Below are 20,218 nucleotides of genomic sequence, written 5' to 3'. Positions count from 1 at the left end.
AATTAAAACCCAATTTAATATCCGCACTGTAAGTCCTAAAAGCAACCCCTAACAAAGTAAATAAATTAGTCCAAACCGACACATGAATTTTTCCAAAATAAATATTAACCTAACTCTTGTGGCCTTGAATGCGATCAGCATCATCATATACTATTCTTTTTGGGGAAGTACGTACCATTATTATTTTGATATTAGCCTGTATTTCAATGATTAAGAAAAGGGAAATTTAGAGAAAAAAAATCTCATTTTATTTTGAAATTTAAAAGTAGTCAGCATATATTTCATAGGATGCGATAAGACGTAAACCTTGAACAATCAAAGTAAATGTACTTTTAATCATGCTAGAAGATGTAATATGTTATTAGAAACCTTTATGGTAGTTTAAAAATCTATATCTACCATAATTATGACGTTTATTATTTAAAAATGGTATAGATTAAGTAGATCTATGAATATTTTGAAATTTTTAAAAATAGATAATCTAGATAATAAGTTACAAGATACACTATTTTTACGATTTGAAATCTTTCTTTTTTTTCTCAACCACGTCTAGGGGTCTGTATGATTAATTGGAGGGGCTTTTCAGCATTAAAACAATCTTTTTAGGTGTATTTTTTAAAGTGTGCATTACTTTAATATTGTGAGGCTAACACCTTATATAATCCTATTGTATATTTTATGCTCAAGTTCCACATTTTAAAAGAGTATAACGTCTTTTAATTTTATTTATTTCTATATATTGGATTAAGCTCAAATTTGGAGCGTCATCATTACACACATGTAAAGATTACCAAAAAAGTAATTTAAATGAATAAAATTGCCAAAATACCCCTAATTTTTGTTGGGGCATTTTGGTTGTTTTTATTATTAAATTATTTTTTGTTTCTTTACGGGTATATGACAATGAGAAATATGGATGCCCCATATTTGAGCAATAATTTCAATGTATTAAAAAAATCCTATAGTTAAAATATACTATACTCTGAAAAACTGGGACTCGGAGTCAATATATATGAAACATAGAGGACTATTTTTATGTTCTAAAGACAAAATATAAGTTTCCTATAAAGTTCCTTGAGTAAATGTCATGGCCTTCTAATATAATATTCTAATATAGAAAAATCCCAAAAATGTTTTAGCCTTCTAATATAACATTCTAATACAGAGAACTTCCCTATATAAATAAAGAAACCTCCTCGTAAAGTCCTAGTGAATAGAATTTCCATTTATACAAAATTGAGAAATTTTTAATCTTTTGATTCTTTTATTTTTAATTTCAAATAACAACAAGAATTATAATTTTTTATTTTTCAATCATGTATTTTTTAGTTTTTTTTTTTATAAATTTTCTTTTTCTTTATTAATCCATGTAACAAAACGGATGCTTCCACTCTTTTTGTTTCATGGTTGGGAGACGCCAATAGAAATTGTGCCTTTTTTCTTCTGATCCTGTTCCTACATCTCTCGGAATATCATAAGGAGGAAAGGAATTAATATAATTAATTAAAATTTCAAAGTTAGAAGACAAGAGAGCATGCTTCCTTTGTTTCATGCTGGGGAATGGCCATAAAAAACTCGTTCCCCCATTCACTTAACATTGATATATTAATTCCAAAATTCCACCCAAAAACGCCCAATTCGACCATTCCCTCCCAAAGTACTCGCCCATTCTTAACCACAGACCACAAAATATCCTCAAAAAAAGGCCACCAACCCAACACTGGGTAGCCCATCATCGGCACCAATCGAAGGGCAACAAGACCCATTTTCCTAAGGCTCCTCTCGCATGTCAGCCCGTCTCTTCGCTTGGTGGGCGAGGCGTGCATCCCTCTCCCTCTCGAATTCCCTATAATCAGCTCTCTGGAGAAAGGAAACCTTGTCAAGGTACTGGTTGGAGCTCTTCTTATAGACTTCTAGCTCTTCTTCTAAGCCCTTGTTCTCCTTGAACTCTCCCCAATCTTTCTTGGTCTTGTCGAGTACGCTTAGCTTGGGCTTCTTCTTTATTTGCTCAAGTATAGCATCAAGGCCTGAGGCTGGGGTTGAAGATGACTTCGCCTTCTCAGCTGCCTCCTTGGAGTCAGAGTCCACGAGCTTCTTCACTTCTATCTCCTCACCCGCAAACTCCCGGACCTCAGAGATCTGAAGGATAAACACTAAGTTGGAAATCATATCAATGCGTATTGGGGATTATTTGTTGACAAGTATATGAAGAGGAAAATAGCTGTTGAGGGCGTATCCATATGAGAGAGAGAGAGAGAGGGGGGGGAGATATTAGTGAGGGTTATCTATGAGAGCAAGAGAGAGATTGACATACAAATTGATTTATGAAAGTAATATAAGAAATATTAACTTAATGGCTGTGTGAAAAAAGATGTAAGAATTGCTTCCAAGAATGATGCCTATAGGTTGTTTGCATGTGCATGCACTCGTGTGTGTGTGCAAGAGAGAGAGAGAGAGAGTCTCCACCCTCCAAGTGAGTATGAGCCCTGATAATCACATATGCAGGAGGATGTCGTAGAGCAATATCCATGTCTTAGTGGTTAGGGTCAGAGACATTTTTCTTGGTGTTCGTTTAAGTACCAGGATCCTGTACATAAGGAGGCATCAAAGCAGAAACCTTGGGGGCTGTGCTCAAGTAGATGCCCAGTTTGAAAAGGATCTCTCTCTCTCTCTCTCTCTCTCTCACTCATGAGATTAGTACCAACCACTACTTATCTCTCTCCCTCTCATGAGATTAGTACCAACTACTACTTACAGTCCTAAGGAAGACAAACATCCGTTGTGCCAAGCTTTACAGAGATATGTATCTACTCTGTAGGATGTATCCAAATAAATATAAAACCTGTTCCCTAACTCAACTGATGTACTAACCGGCTCTTTAGGTCATAAGGACATCAGATGTCAGTGGCTTACAGAGATATAAACACCCTTTATCATAAATCCTAAGATAGATAAGACCCCTTCCCATCACTCAATTGATATAATTCAAGGGTTACTCTCCATATCAAATGGTTTTCCATCACCAAGTTCAGTGTTTCTTTCATATTTAATGCTTAAAATTTCATTTTCATATTCCATTGTCATTCATAAAATGCATGTGACAACTACAAAACACGAACTGTGAACTGGTGAACTTTCCATTCTATTACCACGCAAAACAATTAAAAGACCAACGCTCCATGAAGACAAAATGAGAGCAATCCTACCTCAATTTTACCCCTACTCGAGGCAGCGGCAGCAGCAGCAGCAGCAGCAACTTCTTTGACAGCAGTCAGAGCAGCTGCAGCAATCTTCTTTCCCTCCTCCCTCGTGCCATTTTGTGTGCTGCTTTTATGAAGTGTGTCATTGCCAGAGACGGTAGGTGATGGCTTCCTAGATGCTAGACCAAGAGCGACCATCCAGTTCTATGCAATACAAGTTCAAAGTATTGTGTCAATTTCATATTGAAAAATTAAAAGAAACTGGCAAAAACTGGCAATATTACCCTTCCCAGTCCCCACCCACCCAAAAGATAAAAGTAGATAGATAGAAGATCTAAGTTTAGAGAGTAATTTTTGTATAGGTCAGCTTGATTTGCATGATGGAGGGACTTGACCTCTCTCACAAAAGTGGGAGTCTGCCCCAATTGACCATCAGGACCCAGATACCAAAGGAAGAAAATCATCTTCCCCTTCTTTCTTTAAGACCCATCAAAGGGTAAAACAAAAATATTATGTGATAAATGAAAAAGGTTTCGCTTGGTGATCGGGGTGCCAGGTGCATGGGTTACAATACAAATTCCAGGTTTGAAAATGTAGCTTTCCCACACCAAAAAGGAATAGTAAAGATACTCACTGGAGAGGCTTCATTTGATGTTTGACTTGGGGAATTGGGCTTGTTAAACAAAGAATTAGGAACTTTAGCTAATTTGTTGTTATTCATCTGCTCCCACAAAGCATTTACACGAGCCTCTCTTTCTGAAAAGAATAGTAAATGAATAAGCACGGTCATTCACATAATATGTTAGATCAATGATCACATGGTAAACTTCATTTATTTCCATAATTAAAGATATTTAACATTGATACAATCATCCAATTAAATTACCAAACGATTCCCATATTGAACCGAGTAATTAACCACATTCAGAATTGAAACTAACCATGGTCCAAATTCCAAAGGTACAATTGGAGTTCAGAAAGAAAGAGCTGTAGATGAAATAGACATAAGGGTCACTTAGTTCAAGTGAGTGTAGGAAGTTTAAGATAGCAGGGAAATAAGTAATCCGTACCAAAGGAGACAATACTCCCCTCATCATAAGAAGAAAAATATATATTTTGATTTTTATTAATTAAAAAAAATTACACTGAAAAAATATGTAGGACTAGTACAACAATGACAGCAGGAAAATAAGTAAATCCGTAGCAAAGGAGACAATACTCCCCTCATCATAAGAAGAAAAAATATATATTGACTTTTATTAATTAATAAAAAATTACACTGAAAAATATGTATTACTAGTACAACAACAGCCTTCTAACCAGAACATTCAGAATTCCAAAATGCAAATATGTTAATCATAAATGTTGGGTCCAAGGCTTTCAATAATATATCAATGGTTAAAAAATGCTCGGGCACCTACCAGGAACAGGGTACCCTCACAATCATTTTTCACAAAATCGTCCGATCTAACCACTAACCGCCCGGTTAGATCGGAACCCGCCAATGGCCGGTTCGGGTTTTGGGTGGTTAGGGTGATCAACTAGCATTTTAAAAAAAAAATGCATGCCAATTCTCAAATATAAGGAATTTGATTTGAAATGCATTTTTAAATATTCTTTACATTATGGTAAAGATTAAAAATTGTTTTGGTCATTAATACTCACTTTTATATTTTCCCATCGTTTTTAGAAAATTTTAAAAATAGCCCTTGGAAAATGTAAGGGTTAAAATCCATTTTTTTCATTAATTTTCAACTTCATTTGAATGTGTTTTGTTTTAATCATTCTTTATATACTTTTCATATTTTAGTAGATTTTTTTTACATTTTTTTTTTTTTTAACATTTTTTTGACCGCCTAGGACTTGCCTGGTTAGAGTGGTTGAATCGGCCGGTTTACCGGTTAAACCGCTTCCAGGCCCATGTCCAGTTAACCGTTCCGGTTCGATTTTGCGAACACTGCTCACAATCCTCAAAAAAATTGCCCCCCACACCCCCCCCCCCCTTCCCCTTCCCCCTTCCCCCTTCCCCCTTCCCCCTTGATATGAGTTTTCATTGAATTTATTTAGATGTTACTATGTTAGTTTTACGAGAAGACTTTACTCATTAAGACAACATATAATTAAGAATTTAAGAATTAAGATATATGATATGATATTAATTAAGAATTTAACAATTAAGATATATGATATGATATCATTAAGATATTAGTTTTAAAACAGTATGACTTAATAATACTTTACAATAAGACTTAATGAATATATAAAATCATAGTTTCACCTTGTGAATTAAGACGTAATTCATTAAGATATCACATAAATACATAATCAATTATTTATTAAATAAACAAATAATAGAATTACCAAACATGACACATTGTACAAAAAAAATCAACTATTCATAAAAGAATACAATATATGCTCAATTGCATTGTCCAAATGAGAAAAAAAATCAATTAATCACAAAAAAGCAATCTTTTACCTACAAACATCAAATATATCGTAAGAGAAAAAAAATTAAAAGAAAATACACATGATTCACAACATAATATAGTATAGCAAAATAAAATCAAAACCCTCTTTCAAATATGATAATACTTTAAAAAATATCAAAATAAAATCAATGTCGATGAAGACCTTGTCTATTGGGTCAACAAAAGTTCTCAAAATCAAGTACTAGAAGCTCCAAATCCACCCACGAACTATTGCCTTTGTTTTGGGAAGAAATCGAAAAAATAAAAATTTATCGATTTTTCATTAAATCATAAAAGAGTGGTTTTTGAGGGAGGTTTTCTCACCCTAAAAGGCCACGGTTTTGGTTTTGGGAGTATAAAATATCCCTCAAAACCCTTTTCTCCCCTAAAAAATTAAATTTTTTTACCTTCACCCAGGTTTTCTTTCCACCCGTCCGCAAAGTGTCACAAGGCGGCGCCTAAGCGGGCGCCTAGACAGTAGCGCCTAGGCGGCGCCTTGACCACCTAGGCGGTCGCCCAGAGATAGGGCGCATAATGACCTGCCCAGGCAGCGCCTAGGCATTTTTTGAATTCTTTTGCCTAGGCGGCCACCTAGACGGTCGGGCGGCCAAATTTTCAAACAGTGATTAATAGAAAATAGAAATCCTTCAAAATGCATTCTACCTTGGAAGTATAGTTTCCACATCATGAAATGGTGCAAGAGCACCCCGCCGAACAATCAAGAGTAAAAATGAAGAAATGAATGGTCATGATTTCATTTTGTTTTTCAATTTTTTTTTTTTTTAAATTGTATTAAACTGATACTTGAGGCATTTACTCTTGTCAATCCGGCGCAAATGAACAAAATATACAAAAATAATTTGCAAAAAAAAAAGTTAATCAAAATAGACCTAGAACATTTGGGTGTATTTTTTATTTTAAAAAAAACATTTAGGTGTTGGTCAATGTTTCAAAAAACACCAAGCGGTGCATGGGCGCCCGGGGGGTCCAGGCCACCCAACGCCTAGGCAGACGCTCAGAACTTAGGAGGCCCAGTAGAAAGAAAAATGTCTATAATCTAACAGTATAACGATATAACACATAAGAGTTAGGGACTTAGGACACATCAAATGTCTATAGTACACAAGTCCACATAGCACATACACTCCTCCATACTCCATATCCAATTATCCATAGTCCACAGTCCACACATGGCGAAAACTTAAAATTTACAAACCAAAGTTACCAAACCAGGGGCATTTCCACCCCTGGGCGGGGCGCAGGCCCGAGGCTGCCTCCTCGGGCGGCTGCTTATTTGGGCCGCCTGGGACTGGGTGAGGCTGTCAGGCTCTCTAGACCGCCTAGGTGTTGGGCCATCTGCTTTTTTTAATATTGATTTTGATTAATTTATTTTTCACAATTTGTTTTACATATTTTTCAGGTGTGCCTGATTGACAAGTGTAGACCCCTCAAAGTTTCAATTGAATAAAACTCGTAGAAAAATATTTTGAAAACGAAATAAAATCATGGCCACTAATCTCATTTCCTTCTAATTTGGAGCTTTGGAGGTGCTTGTGCACCAATATGATTGACTGCATCACGTGGATGCTATGCTATTCATTCTACAATTACATACACATATTGATTGAACTTCCTGGTGAAAGCATGTGCAACTTACCAGTGAATCATACACACCACAGAAGATAGTTGACCCAGATGATGTCCCAAATCACAAATCAAATCTAGAAAAGAAAAGGATGGAAACAAGAGCCCCTAAGATGGCTCATAAGATATTTTTAATTGACCTCATAGAATCATGGCATGATGAGGGGCACATGACTCCATGGTATAGTAGCTGGGAGCAGAAGCGGGTGTGGTGTGGGAATGGGAGCCTGGGATCAACCCCTGGCTAGAGCATTGTATATCGGAAGCACTGGGAGTGTTGTTCAAGAAGCGACCCGACATATGTCCTGTATGTACATGGAAGCACTTGGGGAGTGCCTTATATTTTATAAATCTATAATCCACTTTTTCAGCACTATCTAAATTAATGGACAATAAGAACTCTATAACCTGAATGCCTAATAAAAATTTGAGAAAAATTAGTAGTAGAGCGGGGCGAGATCTGGCGATTCACTATAAACAACCTGTGCAGTTCCCTGGTTTGGGATCCTCCAGGACCAGGGCCACCCCCCTCCCCCCAGTCCAACACCACCTATGAGTTGGCATATTAGTTAATCACTGATGCAAACCATAACCATGACAACAAAAAGAAAAAATCACCAACAATTGGTCATTAGCTAGGAAATTGTCAACAAGCAATATATCACCACATAATCAAAGATGCCATACTAAAATTCAAAAACTTCTGAAACACACCTGGGGATCGAGATCCCTTCCATAAGGACTGCGATCCCTTTTAGTCAGGGATAGAGATCCCTTATCCTTACAAGGTAAAGATCAAGAACCCTTGATGGGTGAGGCAATTCTGCTTAGACTAAGCCTTCAGGATTGCCAAAACGAGATTCCAAAAGGCGATCACCACTCCTCTACTAAGCTTCTCACATCTATGCGCCAGACAAATAATATATGCACCTCTGCGGTGGAACATAGAGTCAGTTTTGGAGGAGGAACATATGTCTAAAACTTGATCCAACCAAAATAAGGAGCTTAATTCTAAAATATGTCTTGTTTGGCCAATTAAAGTCGGTTCATCCTAGCGGAGTTTGACAGATTGAAAATGGGGAGTCTTTTCCTTTTTAGGCTAAATTAGCAAGGTTTAGGGCCCATCCCATTTCTACTACTATAAAACAAGATATTACAATGGGATGCTTGACCAACATCCTAATCTTGGGGAACTATAAAACCTACTGCTGATTACAATGTTGGAAAGAACTTGAGATGAAAACCACTCAAAGGAGAGTACGATCAATAGAAATGCACCAACTCACTACAATTATCCCCCCTATTCAAGCACCTATGAAGTCTATAGTTCAGACATAACAACCTTCCCATATCAGTCTTCCTAAGTGATTATTAAGCCATAGGTTAAGTACTCCCCCAAAATTGGATCTGAGAAGAGACTAGTTGACAACCATGGGAGACAAGACAATTTTCCCTTCCCTGAGTACATAGATAAATGGAAGTTCTAAAAAATGCAGCTGGTCTAGATTGATTTGCACCAGAAGAAAGGTGAACTTCACCTGATCTATTTTTCCCAGTGCACCAAGTGATAACTAGTTGATCAAAATCAATGTGTTGGTAGAGCCCCTAGTCCTCACTATTCCTATTCCAGTATTTATGGCTGCGAGCTTGGCCATATTGTTGGAGCCCTTTGACATGCCTCACAAACCCGAGAATCATGGTCATTAAGAAGTCTCTAAATAAATCTTCAAACCTGCTACTGGATAGACTGGAAGCAACATTAATGTGAACTCCAATTGGGTTTAATTAGGTGGTCACCAACATTACTCAAAGATCTTTGGTATTGGATGGGGTTTTGCACCTACAACCTATCGGCGAAAAATCTTCAGGTAAGCTATATAACTAGGATCACAGGTGGACGGTATGGGAATCTCGTTAGTAATTTGCCAATGGACTGGCCTGAGTATAGTAGACTGTTGATTGTTCTTCCCTTCAAGAACCTGTTTGTTTAGCTCTTGTCGAATTTTCCAAATGATAAATGAAGAAAGAAAAGTATTTGATTGATTATAGTTGCGTAATTAATGAAGATAGCTCTTGTGGTCTACTGATCTTCATATCATACTTTTGCAACATCATAACAGTAGGATGTCTTCTTAATGTAATCAAGAGGGCTAGTAAGGCATCCATTGGTCGTGGAGTATCCAAGACAAGTTACAGGATATTCTTGATATGAGCACCTCTTTCCGAGATCTCCTTTAATCATCCAAATAAAGAATCAGATGAGCTCCTGGTTGTCATAGCTCGAAATGGACAGGTATTTACTTGTATGAGCATATGGGAGTATCTCCCACAATTGCAAATTGAATGGTTTGCTGCCAGTTTGGCTGCAGCTCGTGGTCCAAGAAATATGTGGTTTGAGATTAACCAAAATGCGGTGTTTTTGTGGTTTGTATAAGAAGGGGATTCTTCTATAGTTATTCCACTCAAAGCAGCAGCATTTCACAAGTGCTTGCATACCCAAAAGGAGGTAAATGAGGCATCCAAAGAGGCCACCAACACACAAATTTGGCTGCTTATTCCGCCCAAAAATGCATGAACCATGGTTTGGTCAGTATCTAGACGAGGCCTTAAGCAGGTCTTCGGCTTGATGTATGGTTCTTCAACTACAAATATTAATTATTACAAAAATAAATATAAATATGTGTGCAGAAACTTGCACACTTGCATGTGTCTATGACTTTTATTGATTGAATTTTGGGCTCCCATTTAGTCCTAATGCTTCCCATGTTGATTAATACTACAATTTCAATGTCCAGAACAATTCCAGTAAGTTGAATTTGTAATTATTTCGATTTCCATGCATAGTTTTCATTAAAATCATTTCACCACAAGCAGTTGTGTACATTTGCCTGTTGTAAAGTCTTGCTACATATGCTAATATCCAGATCTCTTAGTAACTGGTCTACAAAACAAGGATTTCATTCCTTACATGGCCTTAACTCATCACACATTTGACCAAGTGATTTAATCAGCTGTGGGTTGCAACGAGGGGAAACTCTGTTCTGCAACAATAAACAGTCTTCCAGTCCATTTCAGTAATGGACGGTGCACCCCATCACCTAGTTAGTGATGCTTTTGACGGCTGCCAAGGGCCCACCTTCCACCCTACTTTCTTCACATCCCCAAAGAACTGCCCTTATATTCCCTCCACCTTGTCTTCCACCCCACGCGTGCCATCTCTGGAACATGGGCATGAAAGCACTGAAACCCATTAACCCCCCCGCCCCCAATCCCAAAACCATTTTTCCTCACCCCACACTCCAATATGCGAATCACAGGACACATGTCTATCATTGCACCCCACATGCCCAGTGGAACTCTCTATCGCCCTTCCATACCCTAAACCACTTCCCCAAATTCAGCCAACACATGATACCACCATCGCGCTCTCTCAAGACAACCTCCTAAGATCCCAGCCCCCATACCCCCTTTCAAAACCGTTTCCACTTGTGGCCTCCTCAAAAGCTGATTGATCCTCACATCCTCCCTACGGCCATCTTTTCTGTGCTCTCCCATTCCCGCACTCCTTCACCCTAAACCACCCTTCCCAGTTCCATAGACCCTCACTAACACAGAGCCACCAACCCCCTCCTTTCCCCAGCCAATCCCCCCAAGTCCCCCCCTAACCCTCCTCTCGGCCAGCCAAGATCTCAGGCGTTCTTCTGGGCATCTGGCTTCCTCATCCATCATGAAAATTCATTCTTGGAACATCTGGGGTCTCGGGGGTTCTAAGGAAACATAGTGCCATCAGCTTTTTCTACGACAAGAACAACCCCAAAGTTTTAGCTATTTTAGAATCCAAACAACCCTCTCCTACTCTTGCTTTGGTCCATAAATTTGGGGTCGAAGACCCTGCCAATGGGTCGCCCTTGATGCCCAAGGTGCATCAGGGCACATTTACGTCATTTCGGACCCTTCTCTCTGCTCTCCATAACTCCCGCATAGATTTTTTCTCTATAACAGTGTGCCTCAAGAGGATCTCAGACAGCCTACTTTAGAAATTCTCAACAATATATGGATCGCACTCCCCTAGCCTCAGGAGCCAGCTTTGGGAGAAACTGGATAGAGTAGCCTCCCTCCCTCCGTCCTCGTGGTATGAGGAGATTTCAACATTACCAAGTGGTCCTTAGAAAGAAATAGGAATCAAAACATCCAAGTAGTATGTCCCTTTTCTCTGAATCCGTAGCCAAGAATAGCCTCATAGATATACCCTTGAATGGTTCTCTCTACACCTGGTCCAACCATTCCAAAACCCCGCGTTCTCAAAGTTGGATGGATTTCTCATTTCTTGTGGGGCACCTTTCCCCAAGTACCCACTCCGTACCCTTCCAAAACCCAATTCAGACCACTGAGCCATTGTAACAATCCTAAAATTTCAAAAAAAAAAAAAAAAAAAAGGAGAAAAGATGCTTTTAATAAGTGATGGTCTGATTGAGTATGATGGTCCTTGGGAACCATCACTATTTTCAAAACTTTTACTTGGTTTAAACTTTTGCTGCTGCTTTTGTTTGCAGCCTTTGCAGTTGCTGCTTGCTGCTGGCCACGTCCTTTAGCGGACGTGGTTTTCGTATGTTAAAAGCAGACGCTTAACGCGACACCTCAGGTATGAGGTAGAGCGTAATAAAATATTATAATAATACGTTATAAGAATTTAAATAGGGGAGGTGAGCACTCCCACCCTAGAAAATTTTGAGATTTCTCTCTCTCTCTGGTCGAAACACAGTGAACTCCTCTCTCGAACCGAATTTTTTATCGGAAGCTCCCTCTCAAACATTTGTGGGTAAGTGACATCGTCTTCCTGAAAAATAGTCTGTTTTTAATAAATAGTGATATTTCCGTCCAGGATCTTTATTTTATAAGTTTTGTGTGTAATTGACCTCATTGTCTCGAAAAATAATCCATTCTTTTTAAAAATGAAATGAAATAATTATTTATGCTTATTATCATGAATTTTAGGCGCGATAAATTTTATGCGCACGTGACCTCATTATCTTGAAAAATAATCTTTCTAATAAAAATTGTGATATTTTATCTATGTTAGAAATTTTGAATGCCGTAAATTAGAAAAATAAATTTATTTATTTTCTTGTCTATTGTTAGAAATAAATGTGATATTTCTGCTTTTGGTAAAATTGTGATATTTCTTTCTACTGTTTTGAATATTTAGACATTGTAAAATTCATGTGCAAAAGACTGCCTTATTATTTAAAAAAATTGACATTTTTGCAATTGATTATAGTATTGTTGTGAAATGTTTATTTGTGGATTGATATCCCATAAATTGTGATAATTCCGTATTCTTGAATTTTTATAAGAGTTTTTCTATACATATTAAATTGGCAATTATGCTAGAAGGCCTTTACAAACTGCTACCTTTCTAAATTTGAGCCCAAAATATTTGATTGGTTATTTTTTAAATGTTATAGAGAGTGACTGTTATTAATGGTTTAAGTGAAATTCATATTAATGATTTCAGTGATATGTTGAGTACATGATGTTGCTGCTTTCGAATGTTTAAAGAGATTTTGAAATAATTTAAGTATGCAAGTGGACTCATCCGGTTCGCCGGTGAGGTATAAGTGGACCTATCTGGGACGCCGGTAGGGATTAAGTGGACTCATCCGGTACGCCGGTGAAGTATAAGTGGACCTGCAGGGATTAAGTGGACCTATCTGGGACGTCGATAAGGATTAAGTGGACCCATCAGGACGCTGATGGGGTATATAGGTGACCTACTGGGGACGCCAGTAGGGTATTTTGTGAAATCCTTTGAATTATGTACTGCCGTTAAAAGTGTTATAAGCATTTCAATTACTCGGATTATACTTAATTATGCATTTATTAAAAGTGAAACTGTTGATGCATTTCTGTTAATAAATCTCATTTTGAAAAATATTGATATCTTTCAATCATTATTATTTTTAGGATTATGATGATCACTTACTGAGTAGCCAAACTCATCAAACTATAGTAAACATTTTTCAGGATAACTGCGGATTCATTTTGAGTGCTAGTCAAGATCAACCTTGGAAGATACTGTTGTTGTGCTAGCTTTCTTTATTTACTTTGTAAGACCTCGCCACTGTAAATTTGTCCTATCAATAGATGTATATATGTTTTGTCCGTCACATCTCAGGAATAATAGTATTGTAAATTCTTGGGGTGTGACAGCCATCCTTTTAGATACCACTCCAATCACAATAACCAATAAACCCTTGAGATTTGAGCTATCCTTGTTAGAAGAAACCAACCTTTTCACTTGGTCCTAAACCGTGCGATCTCTCTGAACCAGGGAGCGTTTGTTTAAGATCGTTCAATCCTCGACCAGCCCTCATAGCCCATGAGTACAATCACTCAAGGCACCTTTTTAAAATCCCTAGTGTGGTCATCAAGCTGGACTGGGAGAAAGCCTATGACCATGTGAACTGGGACCACCACCATGGAATCCTCCTTAGAATGGGCTTCCGGATAAAATGGTGCAACTGTACTAGGGGATGCATTTCAGCCCCTTATCTCTCTATTCTCGTTAACAGCTATCCTAAAGATTTCTTCCCATCCTCTAGGGTCCTTCAACAAGGAGACCCTCTCTCCCCGTCTCTATAGTGGCTGAGGTCTTTAGTCGATCGACAGATAGGCTATATGGTATCTCGGTATGATGGAAGGTTCAGTTAGAGCAATCAAGGCCATTGATCTCCCACCTACAACATGCAAATGAAACCCTTGTCTTTGGCAATGCCTCCCACCAACAAATCGATACTTTCACGCTATACCTCGGGTGTCTACAATTTGCCACTAGCCTCAAATTAAACAGAATGGATGCGGCCATAGACCATTACCAAGTATGAACACTAGCTGATATTTTAAGCTACAGTGTAGACTCTTTCCTACCAAGTATCTGCACTGTCCTCTTTGTATAGGCAAACCTAGAAAACTCTCTTGGAATTCCATCATAGAAAATTTTGATCAAAGGCTGGCAGCATGGAAAGTTCAATTTCTCTCGATGGCTGGTCGTCTCACTTTAATTAGGGCCACACTCTCAAAATATCGGTATATCAAATGTCCCTCTCACAAATCCCTCTTCCCATCATTGCCATCTCAAGATGATTGTGAGAAACTCCCTGTAGTCAAGAGAGGTTGACAGGTATAAGTGGAACTTACTAGCATGGGATAAGATTTGTCATCCACAAAACAGGGCGGTCTGGGTATTTGTAGCCTTAAGTTATGCAACAAAGTCCAAATGGTGGTGGAGGTTTGCTACTCAAGAGAATCACTTAAGGCACCAAGTCATCCGCCAAAAATATAATATCCACCCTCTTTCGTGGCTACCAAGTGGTCCCCCCATGCGGAAGTCCTAGGGGGTGTGGCAATGTTTGTTCTCCTCCCTTGACTATTTCCGCAGCAATATTTGGTTAAAAGTAAGATTGGGTGTCAAAGTGTAGTTCTGGTCTAATCTATGGGTCGGGAACTCTACCCTTAGAGAAATTTTTTTCTTTTTAATTTATTCTAGTTCGCTAGAGATAAGAAGGCTATGGTTGCCGACCTATTCGATAACCTGGGTGAGGTAAGGGTTTGGATCCTAAATTTCAGAGGGCCGCCACTAGACTACAATTTTCCAGAGTTCCAATCATTGCTAGGTCTTCTCCAATCTTCCAACTTACCCGCTGACGGTGTAGACCACATCATTTGGATGCCCTCCCAATCCGGGATGTTCTTCGTGTTCACTTTCTACACCTAGCTAAATCAGCCCCCAACCCCCCCTATCGCCTCCATCCTTGGCAAGCTGCACTTGAATCTCCTCCATCCCACCCAAAATTCAAGTGTTCTCCTGGATAGCCATTTCCCAGAGGGTGCTCACGCTTGACCAACTACAATCTAGGGGGTCCTTATTCAGAATGTGTAAATCAGCTGAGAAAGACCAATGCACAATTGTTTTCACTATGTGATTGGGTATCCCATCCCATCTGTGCAGTGACCTTCTACAATTCTTTGATTGGTATTGGGTCACCCCATCTTCCATACCACATCTATTTCAAGGCTTTATGTTCCCTTTTTGGCCACCTGCGGGCCTTTTCCTTTGGCATGCAGCTGTCACCAGTACCATGTGGGTCATTTGGAATGAAAGACACCTAATAATTTTCAAGGGCAAAGAGAATTCAGCAAACTCCCTTATGGAAATCATCAAAGCTAAGGTCATCTTTTGGGCAAGAACTCAAAATCATTCAAGCACCAAGTTACCACAGACTTTGCCAAATTTGGAAGGCCTTGTTAGACGGTAGACCACATAGATCACACGATCCTCACTCTAGTGCCCCTGAAGCACAAACACATCAAGCTGAACTTTGATGGTTGTTCCTTTGGTATGCAGCTGTCACAAATGAAAGGAACCTAATGATTTTTTAGGGCAAAGAGAAATCAGCAAGCTCCTTTATGGACAGTGTCAAAGCTAAGGTCGTCTTTTGGGCAAAGTACTCAAAACCATTCAAGCACCAAGCTACCACAGACCTCGTCCAAAATTGGAAGGCCTTGTTAAGCAGTAGACCACCCAGATCACACAGTCCTCACCGTGGCACCCCCTGGAGAAGAGACGCATCGAGCTGAACTTTGATGGTTGCTCCCTCCGCAACCCTGGTCCTATGGTTTTCGGTGATCTCTTTAGCGACCATGAAGACCTTACCCAGCTCTCCTACTCTGGTTTCATCCGTCATTCAGACTCCACTACAGCTGAAGCCATTTCTCTTTTGGAGGGGATTAAAAGAGCCTGCATGGACTGATCTAGGTGTTTAATTGTCAAGGGTGATTCAGAAAAAAGATATTTCTTGGGTTACTAAGGCCTTGGAATTTCCAATTTGACCAAATTTCCAACCTATGTAGGCACATGCAGATCTCCTATCGTCATGCTTAACGCGAGGCGAACCAAGTTGGCAATAGTTTGACAAAAGCAAGAGCCCCACACCATAGCTGACTCATCGTTTTGAGCAGTCCCCACTATCAGACACATTTTTTATCTCTTTTGTTAGCCTGGAATCCAATGACAGGGATACTCTTTTGTTCCTTCACAGTGTACAGGTTCTTTCACCAAATTTTTGTATAGCAATACTTTTTTTTGTTTTTGGAGAATTTTTGTATAGCAATACTTCGAGTTGCATTTTTTGAGAATTCTAAAGAGGGCCCAGCCTATGGGACTCGCCATCCTTTTGTACACTTTCACACAAGCAACGGCTAACCTTTCATAGAGAGATAGAGAGAGAGAGAGAGAGAGAGAGAGAATCTATCTATGTATACTTTAGTTAATTAATATTTAATAAGGGATGAAAAACACAAGACACCAACGATAGATGCAGTACAAATCAGGCAATACATGCTCCAAAATACAACATCAATATCAAATCCATCATGAAAGAAGTTGATTTCACATGCATGCCAATGTTAGCATCAAAACTAGGAAAGCAGAGACTGTTACCATTTTTTTCGAGCTGTGTATTTGAGTTGGAAACTGCATCCATTTCTTGCACACACCCAGCAGAATTACCACCTTTACGCTCTCGATTTCCTGCAAGCAGGACATAAAGTGAACGTCAATAGTAGAAGAAGATAAAGGAAAGGAATATAAAGGTCAAAACACCATAGAATAATTGCTCATATTACTTTTTTGTTCATTTTTTACTTTACATAAAACTGGAGTTCTTTCGATTTTGCATAAAATATAACACGAGTCATGAATCATCTGCATGCAATTTCTAGAGGAAACTAGGAATAAAGTGACAGAGAAAGGCAGGAAAATTTTATGATACCAGACATTCTCCAAGAAGCCTCTTGCCTCATTAGCATAGCCAACAGCAATTACTATTGTTTAAACTTTCATTATTGTTCATCACACAGATCTAAAAGTTCTTCCCACAAAAGATAAATATCAAGTAAACTAGTCTTTCCAATATAGCCAGTAATTCAGTAAATGATGGGACACAGAGTTGCAGAACAAAAGATATATCAGCCTGACATTATCCTCCCACAAAAAAAGCACACAGTTAGCCAAAAGCCACAAGGTCAACAAGAAAAAGTGCTGCTCAGTGCTTGTGACTTGCTATCAAATGATTCCAAACATAAACTACAGTTCTAAGAGAAAATCATACAACCAATATATAGAGAAAATCATACAACCAATATATTACAGTTTTAGCAGAAAATCATATAATAAAAATGGAAAAAAATGATAATAAACAGTAAGAAATATAAGATCAAACATCACAAGAATAGAAAGAATATCATACATGTCAAACCAAAACCCAAGCTGAGGAAATGCAATGTTTAATTAAACTCATTAACCAAAACGCCATGAGAATTGAAATCGTAAGGATGCCAATGCAATAACTAACTCAACCCCATCATCAAGAAAACAACCTCTTCTTAGTAGCAAGGTAACAGCTATATCAAAATAAAATTGGGCTGAAGCTAATCTATTTAATTTGTTAGAGCTTAATGACATTTCCAAACTCTCTCCAAGCCATGTCCACAGAGAAGGACAAGACATCCATTCAATCTTTTCCAAGATGAGTTGATGCGCAAGCAACACATGGATCATACGAACAGATTCTTATCCACAAATTACCTTTAGCCAATGCCCTTGATTATAAGATCAAGACTCTCATGAGTCATGACCATCACAAATTGGAAGCAATTGTCATACTGAGCTAAGAAATGCATGCTCAGAAAGGTTGTTTTTGTGACGCAATACTGATACTGTGAGGTTCACAACAATTGAAAAAAAGAAGAAGGGAGAAATAGAAAGTTGTACAAGATAACTAATTTGAGGAATGGCATCATGGATGAAAAAGGTTAACCTTTCATATGATGTGGTTTATCTTTATTCCCACATTGTAGGATGTAACTTTCTCCCACTTTCCCACACCAGATGAAGCATGAATTCCCATTTGAACTCTCTCATTTAAGCAAGACATGGACATCATGGTCAATGTCCTCCTTACCCCAATAATAGCCCGTACTACTACTGCAGGATCCTTATGTAAATAATAACAAAAAAGTTTATTATACATCTACATGTCCCAAAAATCACCACCTTGAATCAATAGCATGTTTCTTGAAATAATGTCTGCCGAAAACACAGTATAGCATTAATCTCACTGTGCCTAGCAAGTTTGCAATGTGGGCAGTAAAATAAGGGACAGAATGTTAAGGATATGAAAAACTCAATCTTATGTTTCATTCATGTGTTTGCTCCCAAATTGACCAAATGTGTGCATTCCTTGAATCTTTCTCCCCCTACTCCTGAATCTATACAGAATGGTAGGATCACCATGGTCAGCTAAGAGAAAAGGTCATGCTACAAAAAAGTAAAATAAATCCTACCCAGCAATGAGGTAGCTAAATGAATACCAACAATCATAAAGAAAGACAACTACGTGTCTAAAACGATCCATAATGAGCAACAATCAGAGCACATAAATAAGTCTTTGCACATTAAGAAGTATGCACATGCGTACACATGCACAGAGAAAGAATAAAATAAAGAATACCAGAGTTACTAAAAAGAGAACAATTGCCTTCGCACTTCATGGTTTATACTAATCTAACTGTTCTTAAACCAAAGCACCCTTTGTTCAAGCGAGCTTATGATTCAGTGTCAAATATGGCCATAATTCTCTAGTTGATTTTTCTTTTTCCAGGGGGGGGGGGGCAAAGTAAAATGTAGCCGTCACTCCAAGAATCTAGGATTCATAGTGATGTCTCTAATAATTATTTTAAGTTACTGGATCCATGAAGCCTAAGCATCGCAAATGATAGATAAAAACTTGAATAAAAAGAAAAAAATTTACAATTTCCCCGTTAATAACATCACCAAAACCTCAAGAAGCCAAAATTTGTTAACAAGAATCTATTCTGAGACCTTATAAGTAACAACATCTATAGTTACTAGAAGATGAAAAATACAAAAAAAGATATATTAAGAGTGAAGAATGATCATCACTCCCCTTACTTTTAATTAAAAAAATCAAAGGTAAAAAATTAATCTATCCCTGAATCATAAGACAACACTAAACTTCTCTGATCTTTAACTAAAATCTTTGATTTCAAATAAACTCTATCTTATCAATTTGGAAAGCGAGGGAGTACTCGTTTCAATTTTAAAAAGGCAGAAAACCCAAAAAAAGCGCGGAAAAAGTGAAACGTGTCGCGAAAATGACAGGTGAAATAGCAGGAAGCCATTTCAGAGCTTTATACGAAGCAGCAAAGAATATTTAGATAGAGTCGAAATGGAGTAAAGAAGGTAAAAGGCATACATACCAGGATCGCTTGAGCCATTGGCCGCCATGAAAAGCTGCTGGTTCGCTCGATCGAAACAAACGCAGCGAGCGAGCGACCGAAATACGGAGAGAGAGAGAGAGAGAGAGAGAACGATTTTCAATGAAGGGCGCTAGACGGAGGAAGGGTGGTAGAGAGAGAGAGAGGGAGCATGGCGATTTTCAATTCAATGGAGCGACAGAGAGAGAGAGAGAGAGAGCGAGAGGCGTGATGCGCAGGGAGAAGGGGTAGGAAACGATAAAAATGCCCTAATTCTTGAAATAAATACTTGTAATACCCCTATCATTTGTTTTGGTCAAAGACAATGCAAAAATGCCCATCACTTCACTCAAATTTTTGGAACTCTCTTTTTTGTCTCTAAAGTTAGGAAGTTCCTAAAAATGGCCAATTATTTTGTTATTTTTCCGGATTTTGAATTGTTAGGTACATGATGTTAGTTTTGTTAAGAAGAGGGAAATTTAATAGGAAAAGTTTATATAAGTGTGAGGCTCAAAATAATTAAGGGAGCACCTCAAAAATTTCATTAGTAGAGGTTGTTTTGATGCT

The 20,218-nt window shown here is 38.2% G+C and overlaps 1 protein-coding gene across 4 annotated transcripts; it reads right to left on the bottom strand.

The window, feature by feature from the left end:
- Nucleotides 1–1,477: 1,477 nt before the first annotated feature.
- On the bottom strand, nucleotides 1,478–19,956 carry LOC18431388 (craniofacial development-like protein). Of its 4 annotated transcripts, none has more exons than XM_088858715.1 (6): nucleotides 19,655–19,854; nucleotides 18,193–18,643; nucleotides 16,815–16,904; nucleotides 3,835–3,956; nucleotides 3,207–3,404; nucleotides 1,478–2,153 (listed from the first exon to the last, which is right to left on the bottom strand). In XM_088858715.1, exons 2-6 carry the CDS (start codon nucleotides 18,197–18,199, stop codon nucleotides 2,103–2,105), a joined length of 468 nt encoding a protein of 155 aa, XP_088714841.1. In that variant the 5' UTR covers nucleotides 18,200–18,643; nucleotides 19,655–19,854; the 3' UTR covers nucleotides 1,478–2,102. The 4 variants fall into 4 exon arrangements, with proteins under 4 accessions (XP_088714841.1, XP_088714838.1, XP_006841576.1 ...); XM_088858712.1 differs by having other exon boundaries at nucleotides 1,478–2,139; XM_006841513.4 differs by lacking the exon at nucleotides 18,193–18,643 and having other exon boundaries at nucleotides 1,478–2,139; nucleotides 19,655–19,956.
- Between the last annotated feature and the right edge of the window lie 262 nt (nucleotides 19,957–20,218).

This window comes from Amborella trichopoda, chromosome 2 (genome assembly GCF_054954075.1).
Source record: "Amborella trichopoda isolate Santa Cruz 75 chromosome 2, AtrichopodaSantaCruz75HAP2 v2.0, whole genome shotgun sequence".
Lineage (NCBI taxonomy): Eukaryota > Viridiplantae > Streptophyta > Magnoliopsida > Amborellales > Amborellaceae > Amborella > Amborella trichopoda.
Note: the sequence above shows the minus strand (reverse complement) of the source record. Positions and strands in the feature narration are given on the sequence as shown.

What these genes read in the sequence shown, in the direction of transcription:
- LOC18431388 (XM_006841513.4), bottom strand. Translation starts at nt 19,682, where the DNA reads ATGGCGGCCAATGGCTCAAGCGATCCTG. An exon ending in CAATGGCTCAAGCGATCCTG is followed by an intron (nt 16,905 to 19,654) that starts GTATGTATGCCT and finishes TCCTGCTTGCAG; the next exon opens with GAAATCGAGAGCGTAAAGGT. An exon ending in CATCAAATGAAGCCTCTCCA is followed by an intron (nt 3,405 to 3,834) that starts GTGAGTATCTTT and finishes TGTATTGCATAG; the next exon opens with AACTGGATGGTCGCTCTTGG.